This window comes from Silene latifolia, chromosome 1 (assembly GCF_048544455.1).
Source record: "Silene latifolia isolate original U9 population chromosome 1, ASM4854445v1, whole genome shotgun sequence".
Classification (NCBI taxonomy): domain Eukaryota; kingdom Viridiplantae; phylum Streptophyta; class Magnoliopsida; order Caryophyllales; family Caryophyllaceae; genus Silene; species Silene latifolia.
The window spans coordinates 10,117,910-10,138,064 of record NC_133526.1 but is presented as its reverse complement, the minus strand read 5'-3'; the positions used below and the strand labels follow the sequence as shown (position 1 = coordinate 10,138,064).

The window sequence follows — 20,155 nt, the reverse complement described above, 5'->3', positions numbered from 1 at the left end:
AAATATATTAATGATAAATTTATGAGTTATGCAAATTAAAATAGTTTAAGTTAATTGAAAATATTATTTAAAGCTAAATAGAGGTAGCCCGAACGAAGCCGGTACCCATACTTAATAATTTAAAGAAAGAAGTAAAAAAGTACTGTAGTCCGTAGAAAAGATTGTTTTGTAAAGTTTTCACGTATAGAGAGACACACTCCATGAAACAAAGTGGAGCAGTAATTCTGAGAAAGTACATCTAAAAATTACCCATTTTGAGCAAACAAATGTCTTGTACTCAGTAAAAACCAGCTGGGGTAATTCAAAAACATCCTGATTTTTCTTACAAATAAAACAAGTTTCACTTTATTTTTACACATTCTTTGAAACTTCTGTAACTTCCCTTTTCACAAAAAGACCTGCATATATCAGCTTAGCTTGCATATTCATCTGAGCACTGTTGTTGAAGATTTACTCATATATTGGTAAATATACTTTAACCTTTTTATCTCATGTTCATTTCTTCGTTTATTAACGGTAAAATCTACATGAAATGGTAAAAAGGTTGCGAAAGATGTAAACTTTTATGGGTTTGTTGAAATTTATATTGTTTGGTTGGCTTGTAATGAAAGAAAAGACATTACTTAGCTTGTATGTATGTTAATGAAAACATGAAATCTATGCATGAAAGATTGAATCTTTATCGTCAGTAGTTCATTGAAATGTGTATAACATGAAAGATTGAATCTTTATAATCTTTTATCGTCAGTTCATTGAAATGGGTAAAGGAAATTTCGTTTTGTTAACTCATTCATAGTCTTTTTGTTGTGTATAACATGAAAGATTATATCTTTATTGTCAGTTCATCGAAATTTGTCGCGATTATGGAAGATATTGCATTAGATCTAGTTTTCACACTTTGACGTAGTGCTTTAGTAATGTTGTCAGGGTGTTTGCCCTTTACTGACGGATTTTGTCCGTCAGTTTCCCGCGTTTTCCCAATTTGTTAGTGATTTTGTCTTCGGGTTTGGTCGATCTTTTGAGACGATAGGGAAATGTTATAAATAAAATTAACTTACAGTATCCTAGGACCTGTATTCATCTTGGTCCCTAATCCGCGAATGGTTTTGAGATGGTTCAAGGCATAATTGCTTAAAGCTTTTGTCTTTTCGCTTGTTATCGTTTTTTTTTGTTAAGTTGTGAGATAATAAGAAGTATAGCGCTTTCATGTCACTCGTATATGATTAACGTTGTTTGGTGGTCATAAACTTGATAGTTTGTAAGTCTTGTTTGAATTTTGGTCGTCCTTTTACGTGTTGGAGAAATGTTGTTGTTTGGAAATGTTCGACTGTTGGTCCAACTTTAAGAGTGTGTTTGGATGGTAAAAGTGGATGAAAAGAGACGAGAAGGGAAGGGAGGGAAGGGGGGGAGAATGCAAGGGATTTTGCATCCGAATTTTCTGCTATGTTAGACAGATTTTGATTAGGCTTGAAACTAGGAGGGAAAATGGATCCCTCCTACTTTGTATGTTAATCGAAAGAGATTTTGATTACCTCCCTGAACATCCCTCCCTTTCCGTCTGAAACCCCCATTCAGAATAAGCACCAAGGGTTTTAGGTCGGTGACACGACTGTCCAGGCTTTGTCTTTGCTTTAGAGTAGTTTTTTAGTAGTTGGTATGTATTGTTTACTTGTTTGTATTGGTCCTTCCTAAGTTATAATTGCTTTCTTTATACTTAATGCACTAATTGCATAATTCAGTCAAACTGTAAGCCTGTAATGCTGTAAAACTGTAAACCTGTATCTGTTATTTTCAGAACATATTTGATGTGAAATGTCAAACTTTTCTTAATTTTTCAGGGGCAATGGAGTCCAGTTCAGGTGATGATTCTGGGATCAGTGACTCTGAGATTGAAGAATACATGTCGAAACCCTATGAAGAACTCACAAATAACAAATACAAAGTCATGAACGCGAATGGTACCCTCAGATGTCCGTTTTGTTCTGGTAAGAAAAAACAGGAATACGGGTTTAAGGATTTGTATCAACATTCCTCAGGTGTTGGTAAAGGAGCCGCCCATAGAAGTGCCGTTCAAAAAGCCAACCATCTCGCACTGGCAAAATATATTGAACTTGACTTGGGCTATGTCGATCCTCACGCTAGCAAGCCCGCTTTGGCAGGCCCGCAACCCACTGACCAACTGGTCCTTTTCTGCTGGCCTTGGATTGGAATCATCAGCAACATTGTGAATGATGACAGTAAAGAGAAAATTTATGCCAAGTATAGAAAGTTGGGAGTCGAGTTTTTTCAAGGAGGAGAAGCCGTGATCCAGTTTGGAAAAGAATGGACAGGGTTCGAGAAAGCTGTGGACTTTGAAAGGTCATTTGAGAGCTGTAAACAAGGTAAGAAGGAATGGGTTGCAAATAGAGGAAATCTTGGTTGTGGTGCTTATGGATGGTTGGCTCGTGAAGAGGATTATAATCTAGAAGGGCAATTAGGAGAGTACCTCCGGAAGAATACAGTAACTAAGACACTTGTTGATATTGATCAAGAACTTAAACATCCTTCTAAGAGTAAAGTTGTGACCTTGACAAATGAGATTGACATGAAGACTGACAATATGAATGTGCTGAATTCCAAAGTAATCGAGATGCATCTGTCCTATAGCCGGATGCTTACAGAGAAAGACACGATGGAACAAGATTTTAATGAAGGTCTGGTTCTGTATTTCTAGACTGCATGTTTCATGCTTCAGTAAATGTTACTCCGCGAATCTGCCTTGTTTATTTTCATTTTTGCAGTATTGGTTCTTGTCTGATTCTGTATTTCTAGACTGCTCGTTTCCTGCTTCAGTAAATGTTACTCCGCGAATCTGCCTTGTTTATTTTCATTTTTGCAGTATTGGTTCTTGTCTGATTCTGTATTTCTAGACTGCTCGTTTCCTGCTTCAGTAAATGTTACTCCGTGAATCTGCCTTGTTTATTTTCATTTTTGCAGTATTGGTTCTTGCTTGATTCATCTTCTTTATGCAGTTTTTATAACTTCATTATTTGCAGTCAAGTAATGTGCAGGATTATTAGGATATCGAAATTTTTGGAAAGAATTGTGAAAACATTGTATATGGTGGGATCATACACTTTACTGTTAAATTTTCAACTGATGGAATTATTTTCTGAAAGTCCATTCACTTGGATTTTCCGAACTCAATTTCAGACCTATATTTTCACCTTTTCGGCAATTTCTTTTCTTCTATCTTGTACATCTTGTAATCCAACAAGCATTATTACTCTATGCACATGACTTCTGTTTTAAATAACAGAATCTAGGAAGATACAGATTAATGCACAGCAGCAATTTCGTAAGGCATTTATCGAGCAAGAGAAGATGAATCAAGAATTAGAGTCTGAAAAAAGACAGCTTGCTTTGCGTGTACAAGAATTAAGCAAGCAAGAGGCGCTGACTGCACTTGAACTCCACAAACTCAATGAGGAGAAGCGGCAGGTGATGCAAATTTTTTTACATTGCTTGATAATAATTGATCAAGTGAATTTCAAGTGTGGTTCATTTATGTATTGATTTTCTTTCTGGTTTGATGTGATAGAATGACGAGAGAAATAAATCACTCGAAATGGCTTTCATTGAGCAACAAAAGGCAGAAGGCAATATTTTGAGGCTCGTTGAACAACAAAAGGTGAATGTTCTTATCACTAGTATATGTTGTTATAACGAGGTAATTATTTCTGAAAAACTTACCTGCCAAGCTTTGAATGTTCAGAAAGAGAAGGAAGAAGCTCTACAAAAGATCCTTCAGCTAGAAAAAGAGCTGAATGCAAGGCAGAAGTTGGAACTCGAAATTGAGGATTTAAAAGGAAAATTGGAAGTGATGAAGCATCTAGGACTCGGAGATTCTGATAATTTTCAAATCCAGTCTAAGGTTAAGGAAATGACTGAAGAACTTAATCAAAAGATTGAAGATCTCAACCACATTGAATCTGTTAATCAAGTTCTTATGGTGAAGCAAAGGCAGAGTAATGATGAACTACTACCAGCTCGTTCAGAGTTAATCGCGGTAAGTTCTCCTAGAAAATTTTCCTGCAGAGTACTCGGTCATCTTTTCATGCCTGAAAAGATGTAATCTTTGTGTTTATGGTTGGTTATAGGGTTTGCTGGAAAACCTGCCAAGTAATCGCCGAACTAATATTGGGATTAAGAGAATGGGTGAAATTGATGAGAAACCATTTGTTGCTGTATGCAAGAAGAAATTCAGATATGACGAGGCATTGCTAAAGGCATCCAAAGCAAGCTCGCTGTGGCAGGACAAAATTGGAAATCCAGCTTGGCATCCTTACAAGATAATTGAGAATGATGGAAAATCTGAGGTATCTTAAAGCACAACTTACAAAAATTTGTCTGCTTGTTTGTTTGCTTGAAACTTAAACCGGAAGATATGAATGTGTAGGAAATAATGGATGAAGAAGATGAGGAATTGAAGAAACTGAGGCAGAAATGGGGAGACGACGTTTACAGTGCTGTCACTGTGGCCTTGCAAGAGCTCAACGAGTACAATCCAAGTGGACGATACGTTGTCAGTGAACTGTGGAATTTCAAAGAGAAAAGGAAGGCGACAATGAAGGAGGTTATCAGCTACATTTGCAAGGCTTTGAAGCGTAAGAAATGAAGTTGGGATTCGAAACTGAAGTATTGCAGGAATTACACAACACTGAGTTTCATCAGTTGATTATCTTGAATTTTTGGCTCTCAAATACTCAGATATAGGTGATATACAATGTTTCATACCCAACTCCTTTACTTTTATAACTGACGGCGTGTAAAGCTGTAATACATGTCGGTTTTTTGGTGCAAAACTTGATATGATAGTCGAGCTCTGGTTGAGATACTGTTATTGGTTTTTTGCTGACAATTTTCCTTGTAACACAAACGTAGCAACTCGAATACTCTTATTTGACATTACATGGCTTCATACATCCACAGACATTACCATACTCTTATTTGACATTACATAGCTTCATACATCCACAGACATTACCACATTATTAACCTGACTTACATTCATTTATTCAGAGATATTAAGCTTACATACAGACAGTACTCTCTCGTACTTCAGAAGCTGCTACGAGGCAGCTTATCATCATCATCATCAACATTATCATTAAGATTATCAGACAGTACTCTCTCGTACTTAAGAAGCGCGATATCAGGCTTAATCTGATTAACATTGGTAATTGTCCAAAAACGGTTAGAAGCGACCTGTAAAGTAACAGGATTCCGAAACACACCACTAGACCCAGAAGTTGCAATTTGCGCTGAAAGCGAACCCCAATTGTTCACCAAGCTTTTCACCTGATAATCACTAGGCAAACTGAAATCGCCCTTTCTCTCTATGTATATAAATCGCGCTGCTTCAGCAACCATTTGAATAGTAATCAGGAGGAACCTAGCCTGGTCCCTCCTAAACGGGTTTGTTGATGATACGTCTTTCCTGCCATAAATATTCCTCATTGCACTCTCTAGACTTGCTACCCCAAATTGCAAGGTATTTATGGGTTGACCCGCGGCTGTTTCAAGGCTTATATAATCAAATTGAACTCTCATTTGTTCGCGTTGCACGTTGGCGATGTTAGGGAAAACATCTGCTTCAGGAATTTCACCTCGGAAGTAAAACGCTCGATTTCTTCCGTCCACTTGGTCACGATATGCCAGGAGATATAAGTCGCTTCTTCGGAGTTGTAGGCCGATTGTGAAGGCCTGGTTGTTGGCGAGTCTGCATTGCACACAATATATTATTAATGTAATATATTAACTCGAAATTAATGGTCCGTACGTACAAAAGAGTGACTTACCGAGCATTTAAATTAACGTAAAGATAAAGGTTACGTTGATTGGGTGGGCTAAGCATAGGTATGCCATGGTATTGCAATCGGGGATCCTGCACTTGATTTCGGACCCGCTGCACAAATGGAGAGTATTGTTCTTGTCTTAGCGTAAACGACACATCTTGGCACGTTGCCGGTGCAATAACCAAGAACATCCATGTTATTGTTATTGCTGCTGCCACCCTTAAAACGACCTCCGCCCTCATTATGACTTGTTTCGAGTTTGTGACTGATTCACTGCTAAAACAAAATTGAGATTGAGTGACTAAGGTCCCGTTCTTTTGGACTTAAAGTCACTTAATTTAAGTTCACTTTAGATTCTATAAGTTCAGTTCAGTTCAGATCAGATCCTATAAGTTCAGTTCAGTTCAAATCCTATACGTCACTTAATTTAAGTTCAGTTCAGATCCTATAAGTTTAGTTCAGTTCAATTCAGTTCAGATCTTATAAATTCAGTTCAGATCCTATAAGTTCAGTTAAGTTCAGATCCTATAAGTAAAGTTAAGTTCAGATCCTATAAATTCAGTTCAGATCCTATAAGTTCAGTTCGGTTCAGTTCAGATCTTATAAGTTCAGTTCAGTTCAGATCGTATAAGTTTCAGTCCAAAAGAATAGGGCCTAACATTATTTGTCCAACAAATTACTTGAATAAAACTTCAAGTCGAACAATCATGCTTATATTCAATCATTCAGCTAGTCATCTTAAACAAGAATTTGTGTTATTTATGAGCCTGTCGGAAAACCAACTTATAAATAAATTAACTTCTAAAATACTCCATACTCTATAATCAGTAGGTCTCATGAGAGACCGTCTCTCACTAATTTAGTGGAAGACATAATAAGAAAAAAGAAAAATCGGTAGGTCGCTCAGTCCATCATGTGAGAGGTCTCTCAAATAACGCTATTGAGAAACCGTCCTTCAGAAATTTTTGTGGTCTATAATATATAGAAACATAGAGTGATTATATACAGAAGTCATGTATGACAGTATGAGCATACAATTTAAATCTTATGAAACGTAAATAAAGAAAGTAGCGAGTAGCGACTTTACCATAAACTGGACGTAGCTGAGCTTCTTGTTGTTTGATTGATTTCCTTTCGTGGTATAACAAAGTAAAGAAGGTTGGCCCTTTAAATAGGCACAAATTCTCATTATAGACGAACACTATCCGTCTATACGTATAGACGGATACCATTTTCTCTTACAAAGTATCCATTTACCATAAAGTGGGAAGCAAATGGGAGTGTCCCACCTTGTCCCCTACCCATTTATTAAAGGTCTTTATCCGTCTATTCGCCCCAACCGTCTATACCAAGACCTATTGCTAAATAGGAGGTGTCCCCATTGGCCATTAACATACATTTATGTACGGCATAAGAGAGGGAATTATTTATTGGATTTAAATTATGGAATAAATACAACTAGTTTTAAACCTGTGTAAAATTGTACGAGTATGTATTTGGGTCAATATTAATATTTTTTTTATATATATTTGTTTTTGCATTTCTATTGTACCTATCTAATTAGTCTAAATCAATGATGTACATAATTAATGTTTATATTGTTACAAACTGTGTTCACATGCACTGGTTTATAAGGAAATAACGTAATCAACTCTTATAAATAAAAATTACATACATAAAAAAGTTTACATTCGGATAAAAGAAATATGATCTAATAATCAACTTTAACATATGCAAGTTATTCTAAAAATTGAAAAATTTCATGATACACTACATTAGTAGTAGTAGTAGTAGAAGTACACATATCTGAGTCACAAATTAAAATTTTCAAGCCTTCTTTTCGGGTGACCCTGGAAAGTGCGACATAAAGCTGGTCATGACTAAACACTGGTCTTGGAAGATAGATGCTGATCTGAGATAAAGACTGTCCTTGACTCTTGTTTATCACCATTGCAAAACAAACAGCGATGGGGAATTGTCTTCTACTGAAACGTACCGAAAATCTACTCGTGTCCGATGGAGTAAGTGTTAGTCGAGCAATATGCACTCTATCATCTTTATGACTAGCAGTTAAGACAATACATCTTATCATGCGTGCGAGACTGTCATTGTCATCTTCCGAATTCGGAGTGCGAGACAGATAGTAAAATTGCCAGAATTTTTGTTCCATGTACATAAATCCTCGGTGATGAACGGCTTTCTATACAGATCTGAGAGGATTATTTTTCCTAAAAAAACATATTTTAAAGTTTTTCGACTTTTACCTTATTGTGTTGTTATTATTTAAACAATATTTATTATAACAATTGTGAATTATTTATTAAATAAATTATTAAAAAAAATTATTAAATTTTTTTTAATCACTTGTAAATTAAAATAAAATTTATTTATTTGTTTTTTTAGAGTAAAAAATAAAATAATAATAGCTTTAAATGTTTGTTGAAGACTATATTAACTCGGTTTCCTATCAGGCTATCATTGTCACCTACCAATTTCGATGTGCGCGGCTGATAGTTAAGATGCCGAGTTTATATTCCAAGTAAATATTCCGTCATGATTGATTTTTTGAAAAAAAAAATTGTACCCTATAGTTTTAAAAAATTATGTTGTGATTTTGTTGCTGCATGGTACAATAATAATAACAAAAATACATGTAATTCATTTTTGTAAATCATTTCCGTTTTATGTTCGATCCCGTATATAAGTGTAATTCCTTCCTGAAATTATGTAATTTTATTGTGTAATTTTGTTTAAAAAATTATGTAATTCCATTACATTTACTTGCATTTGTAATTACTTCTTCATATATGTTATTAATTTTATTTATACGGAATGCATAAAATTTTATCATAATATTAATTTGAAGAATATTTTCATAATATGATTTTATATAGTTTGTTGCAAGACGGAATTTATAGCATGTTTGAAAAGACGGATATCTGAATAATTAAATACATTGCACACTCATGGGTCCCACCGTACCATGGATTTTCAAAAAAAAAAAAAAAAAAACTGCATTAATGAGGTGGCGCGCTGTACACTGAGTATTGTCTTCTTAATTTATATAGATAAGATTAATCGTGTTTTTTCCTATGCTTAAAATAGTCTTTACTTTTTGATTATATAAAATAGCACCAATTATTGTGTGCACGGGCCGACAGTCTCTCATTGTGAGACGGTTACGGTCTTATTATATAAAAACCAACTCATTTATATTCATTAAATGTATAAACATTTTATAAAAATGGACTGTCTTATTTTAGAATTCAGCAAGTCTCCCTTGTGACGGGTATATCCGCCACAAGCTTGTGACGGGTATATCCGCCACAAGCTTGTGACGGGTCAAATACTATCCACATGGGTAGATAAGACAAAAGAGAATGCTAATCCCTAGACAATTTGCTTTTGTCTTATCTCCTTATGTGGGTTGTATTTGGCCCGTCGCAAGCTTGTGACGAATATTAAGAGTTTATTGCGCAAATAGTAGTGTGACAACTGACATGTATACCAAATTCAATTAGTCTCATTGTAAACTGGTATATCTGTCTAAAGATGTAGACGGATATATCTGTCTAAAAATGTAAACGGGTCAAATAATCTCATTTTTGCATGAAAAGTAACCCACGATGTCACTTGTTGTTTGTCTTATTAGGTAAATAGTCACATATTTACTCCTTCTACAACTTTATATGGATACCAATTGTTGGATGGCGCAGTGGTAGCATGGCGCTGCGCTTGGTAGGGAGGTCTGCGGATCGATCCCCCACAACTGCGATTGTGAGGGGTTTAAATACCGTAATCCTTGGACACGCCCCAAAATCCGGATTAGTCAGCCTAATGTGGTTCGGATTACCGGATGGTTTAGACAAAAAAAAAACAACTTTATATGGATAGTGTAAACTATCAAAGGAGGTTATTTGTGATAATTATTCTTTTTGACACAAATGAATGACTAAGCTTTTTTTTTTTCTTAAGATTTAAAAAGAGATTACATAATATTTGATTACATACTTCTCCGTAATAACTAGCTACAATACAAACGAGGGTGTTAGATAGTAGATACCCAAAGCTATTTGATGTCTAACAAACCGAGCTTAATCTTAGAAATGGATGAAACTAACGATGATGAAAGTAGACATTTCTTTAAAGGTGGATGATAATGGTAATCGAATTGAATTAGGTTGACATCCTTTCTTTTAGTCCTCTTAATCGCAGTTATTGTCTCACTGTACTTGCAAACAAATGTAAAATGCTACACAAAAATAAAAGATTTGGCCTTCAAATTACTCGTATCTCACGCCATTCGACCTCAACCTTTGAAGTGATCCATCTTGCGACTACAATTCGTGCTTGAATGATCTCTAAATGCTGCAAAATGATACTGATTCATGGAAATTTTGCTAACAATAAAAGAGTCCAAAGTTAGGCATTTCTTCTTATTAATTTGAAAAATAACCTCATCTTCAACCAACGTAACATTCTCCGACGACTCAAAATCAGAAATCTGATTGCGCGTTTCAGGCAAATGACTAAACTAAAAGGGGAACTGCTACTACATTCCTAATCTAATTTACCTTTTCTTTTTTGTATACTTTGCGAGCAGATTTATAGAAAATGTGATATTAATGGGTAATTTTTTTATATAAATGGTTTTAGTGACATGAGTTTTAAACATAAACTTCTTATAACATATTTTAACAATAAAATTATGTTTTACAGTGTCGATTTTACAATCTAATTTACCGATTTAATTGTAAAAATTTCATCGATTCAAAGTAGAATCATTATAGTAATAATATTTTTCGGAGACTTAAGCAATTCAATTCCTCCATTAAATAGAAAATGAGAGATACCGAAAATGTAATAAGAAGATGGTAGTTAAACAACCGTCAAATTTACAATTTATAAAATTTTATAATTCATATGCTTCCTCCAACCTACACCAAAAGTAACAATAGGAAGTTGAGAAAATTTAAGAAAATGGATAAAAAAGTAAGGGTAAAGAGGAAAAAATAAGTGAGCCATCTCAACCAAAACCTTAAGGTGATGATTGAAGCCCAACTATTATAAATATTCCTATTACGCTTCCTCGCTCAAATGCCCGTCGGGCTTGAAGAGTCGTTAGTTGTGCACCGGCTCTCCCGTACCATGTGCTGTAATTGATAGATGAACCATCTCAACCAAAACCTTAAGGTGATGATTGAAGCCCAACTATTATAAATATTCCTATTACGCTCCCTCACTCAAATGGCCGTCGAGCTTGAAGAGTGGTTAGTTGTGCACCGGCTTCCCCGTACTATGTGCTGGGTTTCCACTTCGAGTTTTTCAGGGGTTTTGAGGTTGAACCCGTGACCTTTAGTCACAATGGTTCTCAAAACCATGATAGATGAATCATCTCAACCAAAATTTTAAGGTGATGGTTGAAGCCTAACTATTATAAATATTCCTATTAGTAATAACATATTCAATTGCTAATTACAAAACACGTTTTTTAATTCTATTAATTTAATTTGATGGTTAAATTGTTAATAAAATCTGCCAACTGTATCCTGATATCACAAATCCATTTCTGATATCACAAATCCATTAGACCTCGTTGGCATTCGATGAGTGGATGAAGAGATAAGACAGTTTAGACGGCCACTCACAATAGTGAAAACAAATGTGAAGATGAATCAATCAAATCACATGTTGCAAATCTTTGCTGAATTATTGTACTTTTTTGTGCCAAAATTGAATTATTGTAATTGCCAATTTGGCTTTTACGTGTACATTGCCATTACCCTTCATGGGACGTACGGCGTTCCCCTCGTGTGGCCTCGTGAAATTAGAGAACTATGGAGTGATGAGTTTTGCAATCTACCTTCTCATGCAATCCAATTATATTATAGAAGGCTGAGTTATTAGCTCTTCTCGCCGGCTTAGAGGGAGCGAATCAACGAAACCACTTTGTATAACGAAGTTACTAATATAAATGGACAATTCTTCTTGTGTTAAGATTATCACGGAAGATCAATTAGTGAGCAATAGCTTGAAATTCAACGTCAAACGCTGCCATGATTTGAAATACATACCACATTATAAACCTGACTTACATCCATTTATTCAGAGATATTATTAAGCTTACATACAGAGAGTACTAGTAAGCAACAGCACGGCCAATCTGAGCATCCTCCAAGCTGCTACGAGGCAGCTTATCATCATCATCAACAACATTATCATTAAGATCAGACAATACTCTCTCGTACCTAAGAAGCGCGATATCAGGCCTAATCTGATTAACGTTGGTAATTGTCCAAACACGGTCAGAAGCGATCTGTAAATAAACAGGATTCCGAAACATTCCACTCTCCCCAGAATTTGCAATTTGCACTGAAAGCGGACCCCAATTGTTCACCAGGCTTTTCACCTGATAATCACTACGCCAACTGAAATTGCCCCTTCTCTCAACGTATATAAATCGCGCTGCTTCAGAAACCATGTGAATAGTAATCAGGAGGAACCTAGCCTGGTCCCTAGTAAACGGGTTTACATACATTTCGTCTTTCCTGCCGTAAATATTCCTCATTTCACTCTCTAAAGTATCTACGCCAAATTGCAAGGTATTTATGAGTTGACCCGCCGCAAATTCAAGGCTTTGATAAGTAAAGTGAACTCTCATTGGTAAGCGTTGCATATTCGCGATGTTAGGGAAAACATCTGCTTCAGGAATTTCACCTCGGAAGAAAAATGCTCGATTTCTTCTTCCGTCCACTAGGTCACGGTATGCCACCAGATTTAAGTCGCTTCTTCGGAATTGGAGCCCCATTGTGAAGGCCTGGTTGTTGGCGAGTCTGCATTGCACACAATATATTAGTTATGGTAATCTATTAACACGAAATTAATGGTCCGTATATATGTACATAAGAGTGACTTACCGAGCATTTAAATTAATGTAAAAATAAAGGTTACGTTGATTGGGTGGGCTAAGCATAGGTATGCCATGGTATTGCAATCGGGGATCCCGGACTTGATTTCGGACCCGCTGTACAAATTGAGAGTATTGATCTTGTCTTAGCGTAAACAATACATCATTGCACGTTGCCGGTGCAATAACCAGGAACATGCATGTTAATGTTATTGCTGCTGCCACCCGGCTTAAAACGGCCTCCGCCCTCATTATGACTTGTTTCGAGTTTGTGACCAATTCGCTGCTAAAACATTGGAAATTATAAACCCGCATTATAATTGTTACTTACTGCAACTAGCTGCTAACACCTTTGTAAATTGTAATAATGTAATTCGAACTTTACCAAAACATAGCTCTATAAAACTATTTCAAAAAACATTTAACATGTTCTTATTTCAATAAACAATGTCAGTTGTGCTATTATAGTATTATCATATGTGCCGTGCTTCACTCGATTCTTTTGTCTATTGTACGATAGAACCTTCTACAGTTCTACTCCCTCTGTCCCGGTCATTTGTTGTCCTTTTCTATTTTGGGGTGTATCGGTCATTTGTTGTCTTTTCTATTTTAAGAATGAATTTGATGAGTAATTTGATCATTCACATTCAATTTATTCCACTTGTCATTTAGTCATTGACCCCTCCTCTTTCCTTGGTCTTTGTGCCAAAATCAAAGGACAACAAATGACCGGGACGGAGGGAGTATTATATAGGATTATCTAACAAGAATATTATCAACTCTGGAGTTGTCTTCTCGTAATAATCTCAATTTCATTTTAGAATTTTGTGCTATTATAAATGTTCAAAGAACGATTGATTATCAACCAAAAAATTTTGAACCCCTCGTTTCCTGGCCTCGCTCTTACCCCCACATCATCTCATTAAAACCAATTAGGATTTTCTCCATTTCCTAAAAGAAATGAGGGGTTCATTTCCTATTAAGGGTCAAGATTTCATCTCACAGTAATCTAACGGTTTATGTTTTCAATCAATAAATAACAGAAACATGCAATAGAAAGAGAGGTGTAACATTAAATTATAATATGAGAGAAAATGGACAGGAAATAGAGAGAAAGAAATGGAGAGGATCTTTACTTAATGGCCTAAAAATCCAGAGGCAACAAAATTGAGATTGAGTGACTAACATTATTTGTCCAACAAATTACTTGAATAAAACTAGCAAGTCAAACAATCATACTAAAATTCATTCATTCATCTAGTCGTCTTAAACAAGAATTTGTGTTATTCATGAGCTTGTTATAAAACCAACTTGTAAATTAGCTTCTAAAATACTTCTTAGACATATCTGAGCATACAATTTACTAATCTTATGAAATGTAATAAAAAGAGTAGCGACTTTACCATAAACTCGTCAAAACAAGTAGAGTAATTAGTAGTAATTGATATTGAGATAGGCAAGGAGGCTTACATATATGTAGCAGAACGTAGCTGAGCTTGTTGTTGTTTGATTGATTTTGTGGTATAAAAAAGTCATGAAGATTGGCCCTTTAAATAGGAAGAGTCCCCACTCCCCATTGGCCATTACCATACATTTATGTACCGGATAAAAGAGGGAATTATTTAAACGATAGTGATAGAGCGTCACGGGTGGCCTTTGATTTAGTCCACCCTCTCACAAGATTCTTTATTGAAGGGCACTCATTTCCGTGTGTGAGGGTGGCGCCCAAAGGTGGTAAATGTCACCGGTGCGCGCCTTCTTTCATTTTCCTTATTTAAATTGTGGAATATACTCACGGGTCTCTGACCTGGTATAGTGGTTTGAAGTAGAGTTGGCATAAAAGGATGCGGGCCGGTAGGCGGCACGGCCCACAGCATGGCACGACCCGGCCCGATGAAAAAATTGAGGAAGTACGGGCACGGCATGAATGGGCTTTAGACGGGCTCCGGCGCGATTTTCTTCAGAAATCCGTGCCTAGGCACGACACGACCCAGGCACGATGGAGCTCGACACGCACTAGGCACGACGGGCTTGACACGGCCCGACACGAAGAATGGTCCGTTGATAATTATTTATTAAACAAAAAGTACATTAATATTTAATAAAGTATATATTTAAACCATTAATCATCATTTATTAAACAAAAAGTACATTAATATTTAATTTAATAAAATATATATTTAAACCATTAATCATCATTTATTAAATAAAAAGTACTAAAAATATATCAATTATATAACGTTTTTTTTAAATAAAAAAAATATTAAAGCACATGGGCCGGCCCACGAATAAGGCCTGAGCACGAAAATGGTTGTGCCTTGAGCGGGTCGCAGCGTAGGTTTGGATCAGTGGGCCTGGCATGGCACGGCCCGAGGAGCCCAATATCCGTGCCTAAGCCGGGCCAATTTTGGGGGAAGATACGACGGGCTGGCACGCGGGCCGTCCCAGCACGGCCCATTGCCTACTCTAGTTTGAAGGGTATAAATAAATAAATAAGTAGTAACATGTTTTGTGAGGTTTAAATCTTTACTTATTGAATTACTACCTCTCTATATGATAATTTATATGACAAGGTCTTTTACTAGAGAAACCTCAATGGTTGTTTCATTGTTTGGTAGATCATGCAATTTAAACTCTTTAAAAAATCCAAACCATGAACGTTTATTTGTCGGTCGACGGAAAAAAAAAACATTTTGTAACATCGATCAGCTTAATTTTATTTTAAAAAATCAATAGTAAAATAATATTCGTTATTTTATGACCCAATGATCCATATCTACACGAGAAAAAGGATTGTACATCAGATGTACTACCTCATACTTAATGAGTTTTTGAGTTTTTATGTATTTTTTTTAGTTCTATAGAGTTTCTAAATTACATTTTAGTTTTGTGACGTCAAAAATCAAATTTTTCTAAGCTTATATGTAATTTTTTTGAGTTATAATATAACTTTTGAGATCAATGTTTAAGTAATGAACTCAAAATTTTTATAATAACTCAAAAAATTTAAATCTATATAATAACATAAAAATGCATGTTGAGCTTCTTTTGAAGTACCACGTGTCACGTCTAAATTTCTTCCACCTAGAATAGATATTTATACAATAATCATTATTTTTATTTATTAGCCACCTATTTAATAAAAAATATATGGTAAAACTATTCATAAGTACGTCCTACTCTTTCCCCTTTCATCTTCCCTTAATTTACTCTTGGAATAAATTTTTATTTACTATATAACTATTAATAAAAACTATTAATAAAAAAAGTAAACTATTCATATTCTAGCACCCCTTTTATCTCCCCTTAACTTATTACTCTCGTGATAAATTTTTATTTATTACCCAGCTATTAATAAAAAAAAAAGTAAAGTTATTCATCTTACTACACCCTTTCACCTTTCATCTTCCCTTAACTTACACTCATGATATATCAATCTTCTTTGTATAAAAAGTTTCACAATTTCTCATAACATTTCATCTCTTCTTATTGTCCTAAGCTATTTTTCCTCCGACCATTTTTTAATTTTTTTTTTAATGTTTGTCTTGCATGTTTAGTTGTGTTTAAGGTATCTAATAGAGGACTTATAGTATTTGTTATCCTCGGTGTTTTTATGTAATTTTTTTTTAAATGATTATTTCGGAAGGTTATTCTACAAGTCGTTTCCTTTGAGTTTGTTATTTGGCATCAGGTATTGGCATTTTAACTCTATTGCTACTAATTTTATATTAACTAATATTGTAAACTTATTTGATAATGTTACAATTTTATAGTGTGAACCAGATCTCTCTTACACATAATACCAAATGGTTAGTTTAAGGTTATAATGTGTTAACATTTGCTAAATTCACGTCCTCTGATCTATAATTGTTTCTAAAATAATAATATATTTATCGCGCTCTCTCCTTTTCTGACGTCTTTATTTTTTCTTTCTAATATGAGGACATATACTCCGTGTGAGTTAATATGGATATAATATATGCTCAAGATGGATTATAATTTTGATACATTACCTTTCTCATAAGTTGTCAATGTGTTCTTATCGTCTTGGTGATACTTTTATATTTGTTGTGTATTTATTAGAAAGTAATGGGTTAGTGTCCAATTTTCTATAGAACAATTAATTATTACTTCTGTGATATTATGCTTACCTAGAACGATTAGATCTCTATATTTTTGTCTTTTGTTTTACTAACTTATAACCATGTTCTTATTTAATCAGGTATGCGGTTGTGACTCTGCATTTTCCTTCAATGAGTTAAGCTAGAAAATTGTTGGAATCTATTTATCAAAGGGTGATATTTACGAGTTTAAACATTAAAGAAGTGTAAATCCACATATTTTTTGGGTAATTGATCATGGTAGAGCAAATAATTAGTCTTTGATGAAATTTTTTATGTATATTTAGGGATTCGCATTGGTGTTATTAAGGAAGAGTGTATACTATGAGATCATCAAGATTCTTGGAATATGTTCTTCCACTATCGTTGTATGAATTTTTCATTTGGATAGAATTGTTAGACGCAACTTATATTTTTTTTCCTAGGAAAACAAGTAGACAAAACATTTGATGTGTTAGGTTTATGCATACATAGATTATTTAAGAGTTATCTCTATATTCAGGGTTATGATATAATGTCATCTAAAATAAAATGAGAAACAATATCAATTTCAAGTGTCATGGTAAACAAGGTTATCTTTTTAAGAAGTAGGTTATTTATAAAGGTCTTAACCTTTCATAACTGAATCCTTATAACTTATCGACAAGGTTACACCAATGTAAAAATTATGTCACCAACAAAGTCAAAACTAAAATAAATTGTTAATTACAAAGTATAATATTAAAAGCACCGAAATGTTATCAATTTAGATGAAGGCAGTATAGGTTGAGCATATATTATTATTAACAAGGATGACTAAAAGTAAAGTTTATAAGGAGAAAAAAACATACCAAAGAGTTGAAGAAACAATGTCCATCATGCATTTTAAAAGTAATTACCCAATTTTTAGAAATAAATATAACCGATGAGGTAAGCTTAATCGTTTCACGAAAAAGTAATGAAAAAGACATTACAAGCAAGAAAGTGATTACTATTACAAATTTAACAACCTTCATTTAGTTTTCCATTATTTTACTTGATAGGTGTAGATTAATGACAACCTAACTTATGGAATAACTTATGCAACCTTGGAGATTTCTCGTAATAATGAAGCGGTAAAGTTTAGACAAACTTAATTAAAAGATTTATTCTCTACTAGACTTGGATTGACACATGAAATGAAATTCAAAAATAACAGATACAAAAAAATAAATAAATTAATATTTACTAAATGGAGGAAAACCAAAGGTACATACATCCGTAAAATTTGAAATAAAATCATCTTTTTTAATTTCTTCTTTTTTATCACCGAAGAAACTATTATGTATGTATACGCGAGGTATTTGATAATACATTATAGAAATATATTAACGAAGAATATATATTAATCAAATCCTCAACGGCCCGTGATTTTTCACAGGCTGCAAAACTAGTTAAAACTCAAAAACTTTTTCTTAATGCTCAAAAACTATATCATCTGATGTACACTACTTCAGATGTATAATCCACTTACTGATATCTACACTCCCAATATAATTTTTTTTTTCCTTTTTTGTTTGTATACCTTGCGAGAAGGTTTATAGAAAATGTGATATATACCGAGTAATTTTCTTATTTAAAAGTGCTTTTAACTAGTGACATGAGTTTTAAGCATAAATTTCTCGTAACATATTTTAACAACAAAATTATGTTTTATAGTTAGTTTGCTGATTCTACAATTTGATTTTATAGATTTAATTGTAACAATTTCATTGATGCAAAATAAAATCCTTCTGTAATGTAATATTTTTCGGAGACTTGTGCAATTCAATTACTCCATTCAATTAGAAATGAGAGATATTGAAATCGAAATTTTAGAATTATTCCATTTTATCATAAGCATAAGACGATGACAATTAATCAACCGTCAAATTTATTATTTATAAAATTTTCTAATTCTTATATTTTGTACTCCGTAATTGTCAACCAACCAATGCTTCCGTAGTTCCATGTAGAGCTGTCTTCGAGCCGGATTCGGGATAACCCGAGGGCGGGCCGAGCTCATGTGGTTAGGCCCTGAACCGGCTAGGGGGAGAGACCCGGGCCGGGCCAGACTAGGAGTATGTTTGACCTGGGCCAGACCCGTGGTGGGTGGAGGCCGGGTTGGGCTGGCAGCTTGTGTAGTTTTTTTTTTTACACTAAATAGGCAGGTCAAGGGCGGGGCGTGTTTAGATTTTGTGACCCGGGCCAGGCCAAAGAGAGGAGGCAGGCTAGCCGAGTTGTGTCAGTCTGAACAGAGCAGGTCGGGCCGGTCAGCCCGTGCTAATGGCCAACTCTAGTTCCATCATGGAATTTCCATGTGTTTGCATTATCCATTAAGCCCTGTTGGCATTCGATGAGTGGACGGAGAGATAAGACGCCACTCGTTTAATAGTGAAAACAAAAATGTGAAGATGAATCAAATCACATGTTACAAAACCGTGGTGATTGCCAATTTGGCTATTACGTATATTGCCATCACACATATTGTACAACGTTTCCCTCGTGGGATCAAATTCTCACACAACTCCATTAAATATTACTATTTCATATACTCCATCTTTCATGAACGGACAAAACATATTGAGATAGATTTGCATTTTGTTCGTGATGCTATTCGCGATGGTCTCATTGCTCTGTCCCATGTCTATACTGTGACGTAGCTCGCTGATGTTTTCACCAAGGCACTTGGCTCGTCTCGTTTTGTATCTTTAATTTCCAAGTTGGGCATTCTTAATCAGTATGCTCCATCTCCGGGGGGTAATAAGGTATATTGGGCTAGCTATCTAGGCCCGTGATTTGTTTATGTTTATATCGTATTATTAATTTGGGCAGAAACCCGTCTTCAGCAAGACTAATTGAAGATAAATTTAGTAGTCTCGAAGTGATAGTTGAATTGGTTCTCCTTTGAAATCCTATTAAAGCAAACTAAGGAGAGGGGATCCTCTCTATTTCCTTTCATTTTTTCTTATAGAACATTATTTAATCATTATCCACTTTCAATCTTTTCATTCAACTGACCGTTAGATCGTTTTGAGACGGAATCTAGACCATTATTAAAAAATGGAAGGAAATGAAAAGAAAAATAAATAGAGAAAAACTCAGTTGCAAGCTAAGTCAACCGCATATTAGTATATACTACTAGGTAGTATCCCGCGCTTCGCGCGGCCTGTTTTAAAATTTTATTATTATAATTGAAGAATAAATAACATAATTTCTATATGACCTTTAATATTTTTAATTATAAATAAAAATAAATCATTTTTTTAGATTTAAATTCAATGTCTTAAAAT

At 34.6% G+C, this 20,155-nt stretch overlaps 3 protein-coding genes across 8 annotated transcripts; 1 reads left to right on the top strand and 2 right to left on the bottom strand.

The window, feature by feature from the left end:
- The first annotated feature begins 377 nt into the window (after positions 1-377).
- LOC141597853 (factor of DNA methylation 2-like) lies at positions 378-4,946 on the top strand. Of its 2 annotated transcripts, none has more exons than XM_074418048.1 (7): positions 378-464; positions 1,839-2,693; positions 3,299-3,480; positions 3,581-3,670; positions 3,755-4,048; positions 4,140-4,358; positions 4,439-4,946. In XM_074418048.1, exons 2-7 carry the CDS (start codon positions 1,844-1,846, stop codon positions 4,655-4,657), a joined length of 1,854 nt encoding a protein of 617 aa, XP_074274149.1. In that variant the 5' UTR covers positions 378-464; positions 1,839-1,843; the 3' UTR covers positions 4,658-4,946. The 2 variants fall into 2 exon arrangements, with proteins under 2 accessions (XP_074274149.1, XP_074274150.1); XM_074418049.1 differs by lacking the exon at positions 378-464 and adding an exon at positions 473-630.
- LOC141597879 (protein synthesis inhibitor PD-S2-like) lies at positions 4,921-7,014 on the bottom strand. Of its 2 annotated transcripts, none has more exons than XM_074418050.1 (3): positions 6,925-7,014; positions 5,841-6,110; positions 4,921-5,761 (listed from the first exon to the last, which is right to left on the bottom strand). In XM_074418050.1, the coding sequence occupies exons 2-3, from the start codon at positions 6,077-6,079 to the stop codon at positions 5,101-5,103; spliced, it is 900 nt and encodes a 299-aa protein (XP_074274151.1). In that variant the 5' UTR covers positions 6,080-6,110; positions 6,925-7,014; the 3' UTR covers positions 4,921-5,100. The 2 variants fall into 2 exon arrangements, with proteins under 2 accessions (XP_074274151.1, XP_074274152.1); XM_074418051.1 differs by having other exon boundaries at positions 5,841-6,113; positions 6,925-7,013.
- Positions 7,015-11,844: 4,830 nt separating this feature from the next.
- LOC141597807 (protein synthesis inhibitor PD-S2-like) lies at positions 11,845-14,321 on the bottom strand. Of its 4 annotated transcripts, none has more exons than XM_074418045.1 (3): positions 14,215-14,321; positions 12,755-13,027; positions 11,845-12,670 (listed from the first exon to the last, which is right to left on the bottom strand). In XM_074418045.1, exons 2-3 carry the CDS (start codon positions 12,994-12,996, stop codon positions 11,977-11,979), a joined length of 936 nt encoding a protein of 311 aa, XP_074274146.1. In that variant the 5' UTR covers positions 12,997-13,027; positions 14,215-14,321; the 3' UTR covers positions 11,845-11,976. The 4 variants fall into 4 exon arrangements, with proteins under 4 accessions (XP_074274146.1, XP_074274147.1, XP_074274144.1 ...); XM_074418046.1 differs by having other exon boundaries at positions 14,148-14,319; XM_074418043.1 differs by having other exon boundaries at positions 12,755-13,030; positions 14,215-14,319.
- Positions 14,322-20,155: the final 5,834 nt, after the last annotated feature.

Coding starts and splice junctions, on each gene's coding strand:
- LOC141597853 (XM_074418048.1), top strand. CDS start 1,844: ATGGAGTCCAGTTCAGGTGATGATTCTGGGATCAGTGACTCTGAGATT. Junction 4,049..4,139: donor CTCGTTCAGAGTTAATCGCG/GTAAGTTCTCCT, acceptor GGTTGGTTATAG/GGTTTGCTGGAAAACCTGCC. Junction 4,359..4,438: donor AGAATGATGGAAAATCTGAG/GTATCTTAAAGC, acceptor ATGAATGTGTAG/GAAATAATGGATGAAGAAGA.
- LOC141597879 (XM_074418050.1), bottom strand. CDS start 6,079: ATGAGGGCGGAGGTCGTTTTAAGGGTGGCAGCAGCAATAACAATAACA. Junction 5,762..5,840: donor TACGTTAATTTAAATGCTCG/GTAAGTCACTCT, acceptor TGTGCAATGCAG/ACTCGCCAACAACCAGGCCT.
- LOC141597807 (XM_074418045.1), bottom strand. CDS start 12,996: ATGAGGGCGGAGGCCGTTTTAAGCCGGGTGGCAGCAGCAATAACATTA. Junction 12,671..12,754: donor TACATTAATTTAAATGCTCG/GTAAGTCACTCT, acceptor TGTGCAATGCAG/ACTCGCCAACAACCAGGCCT.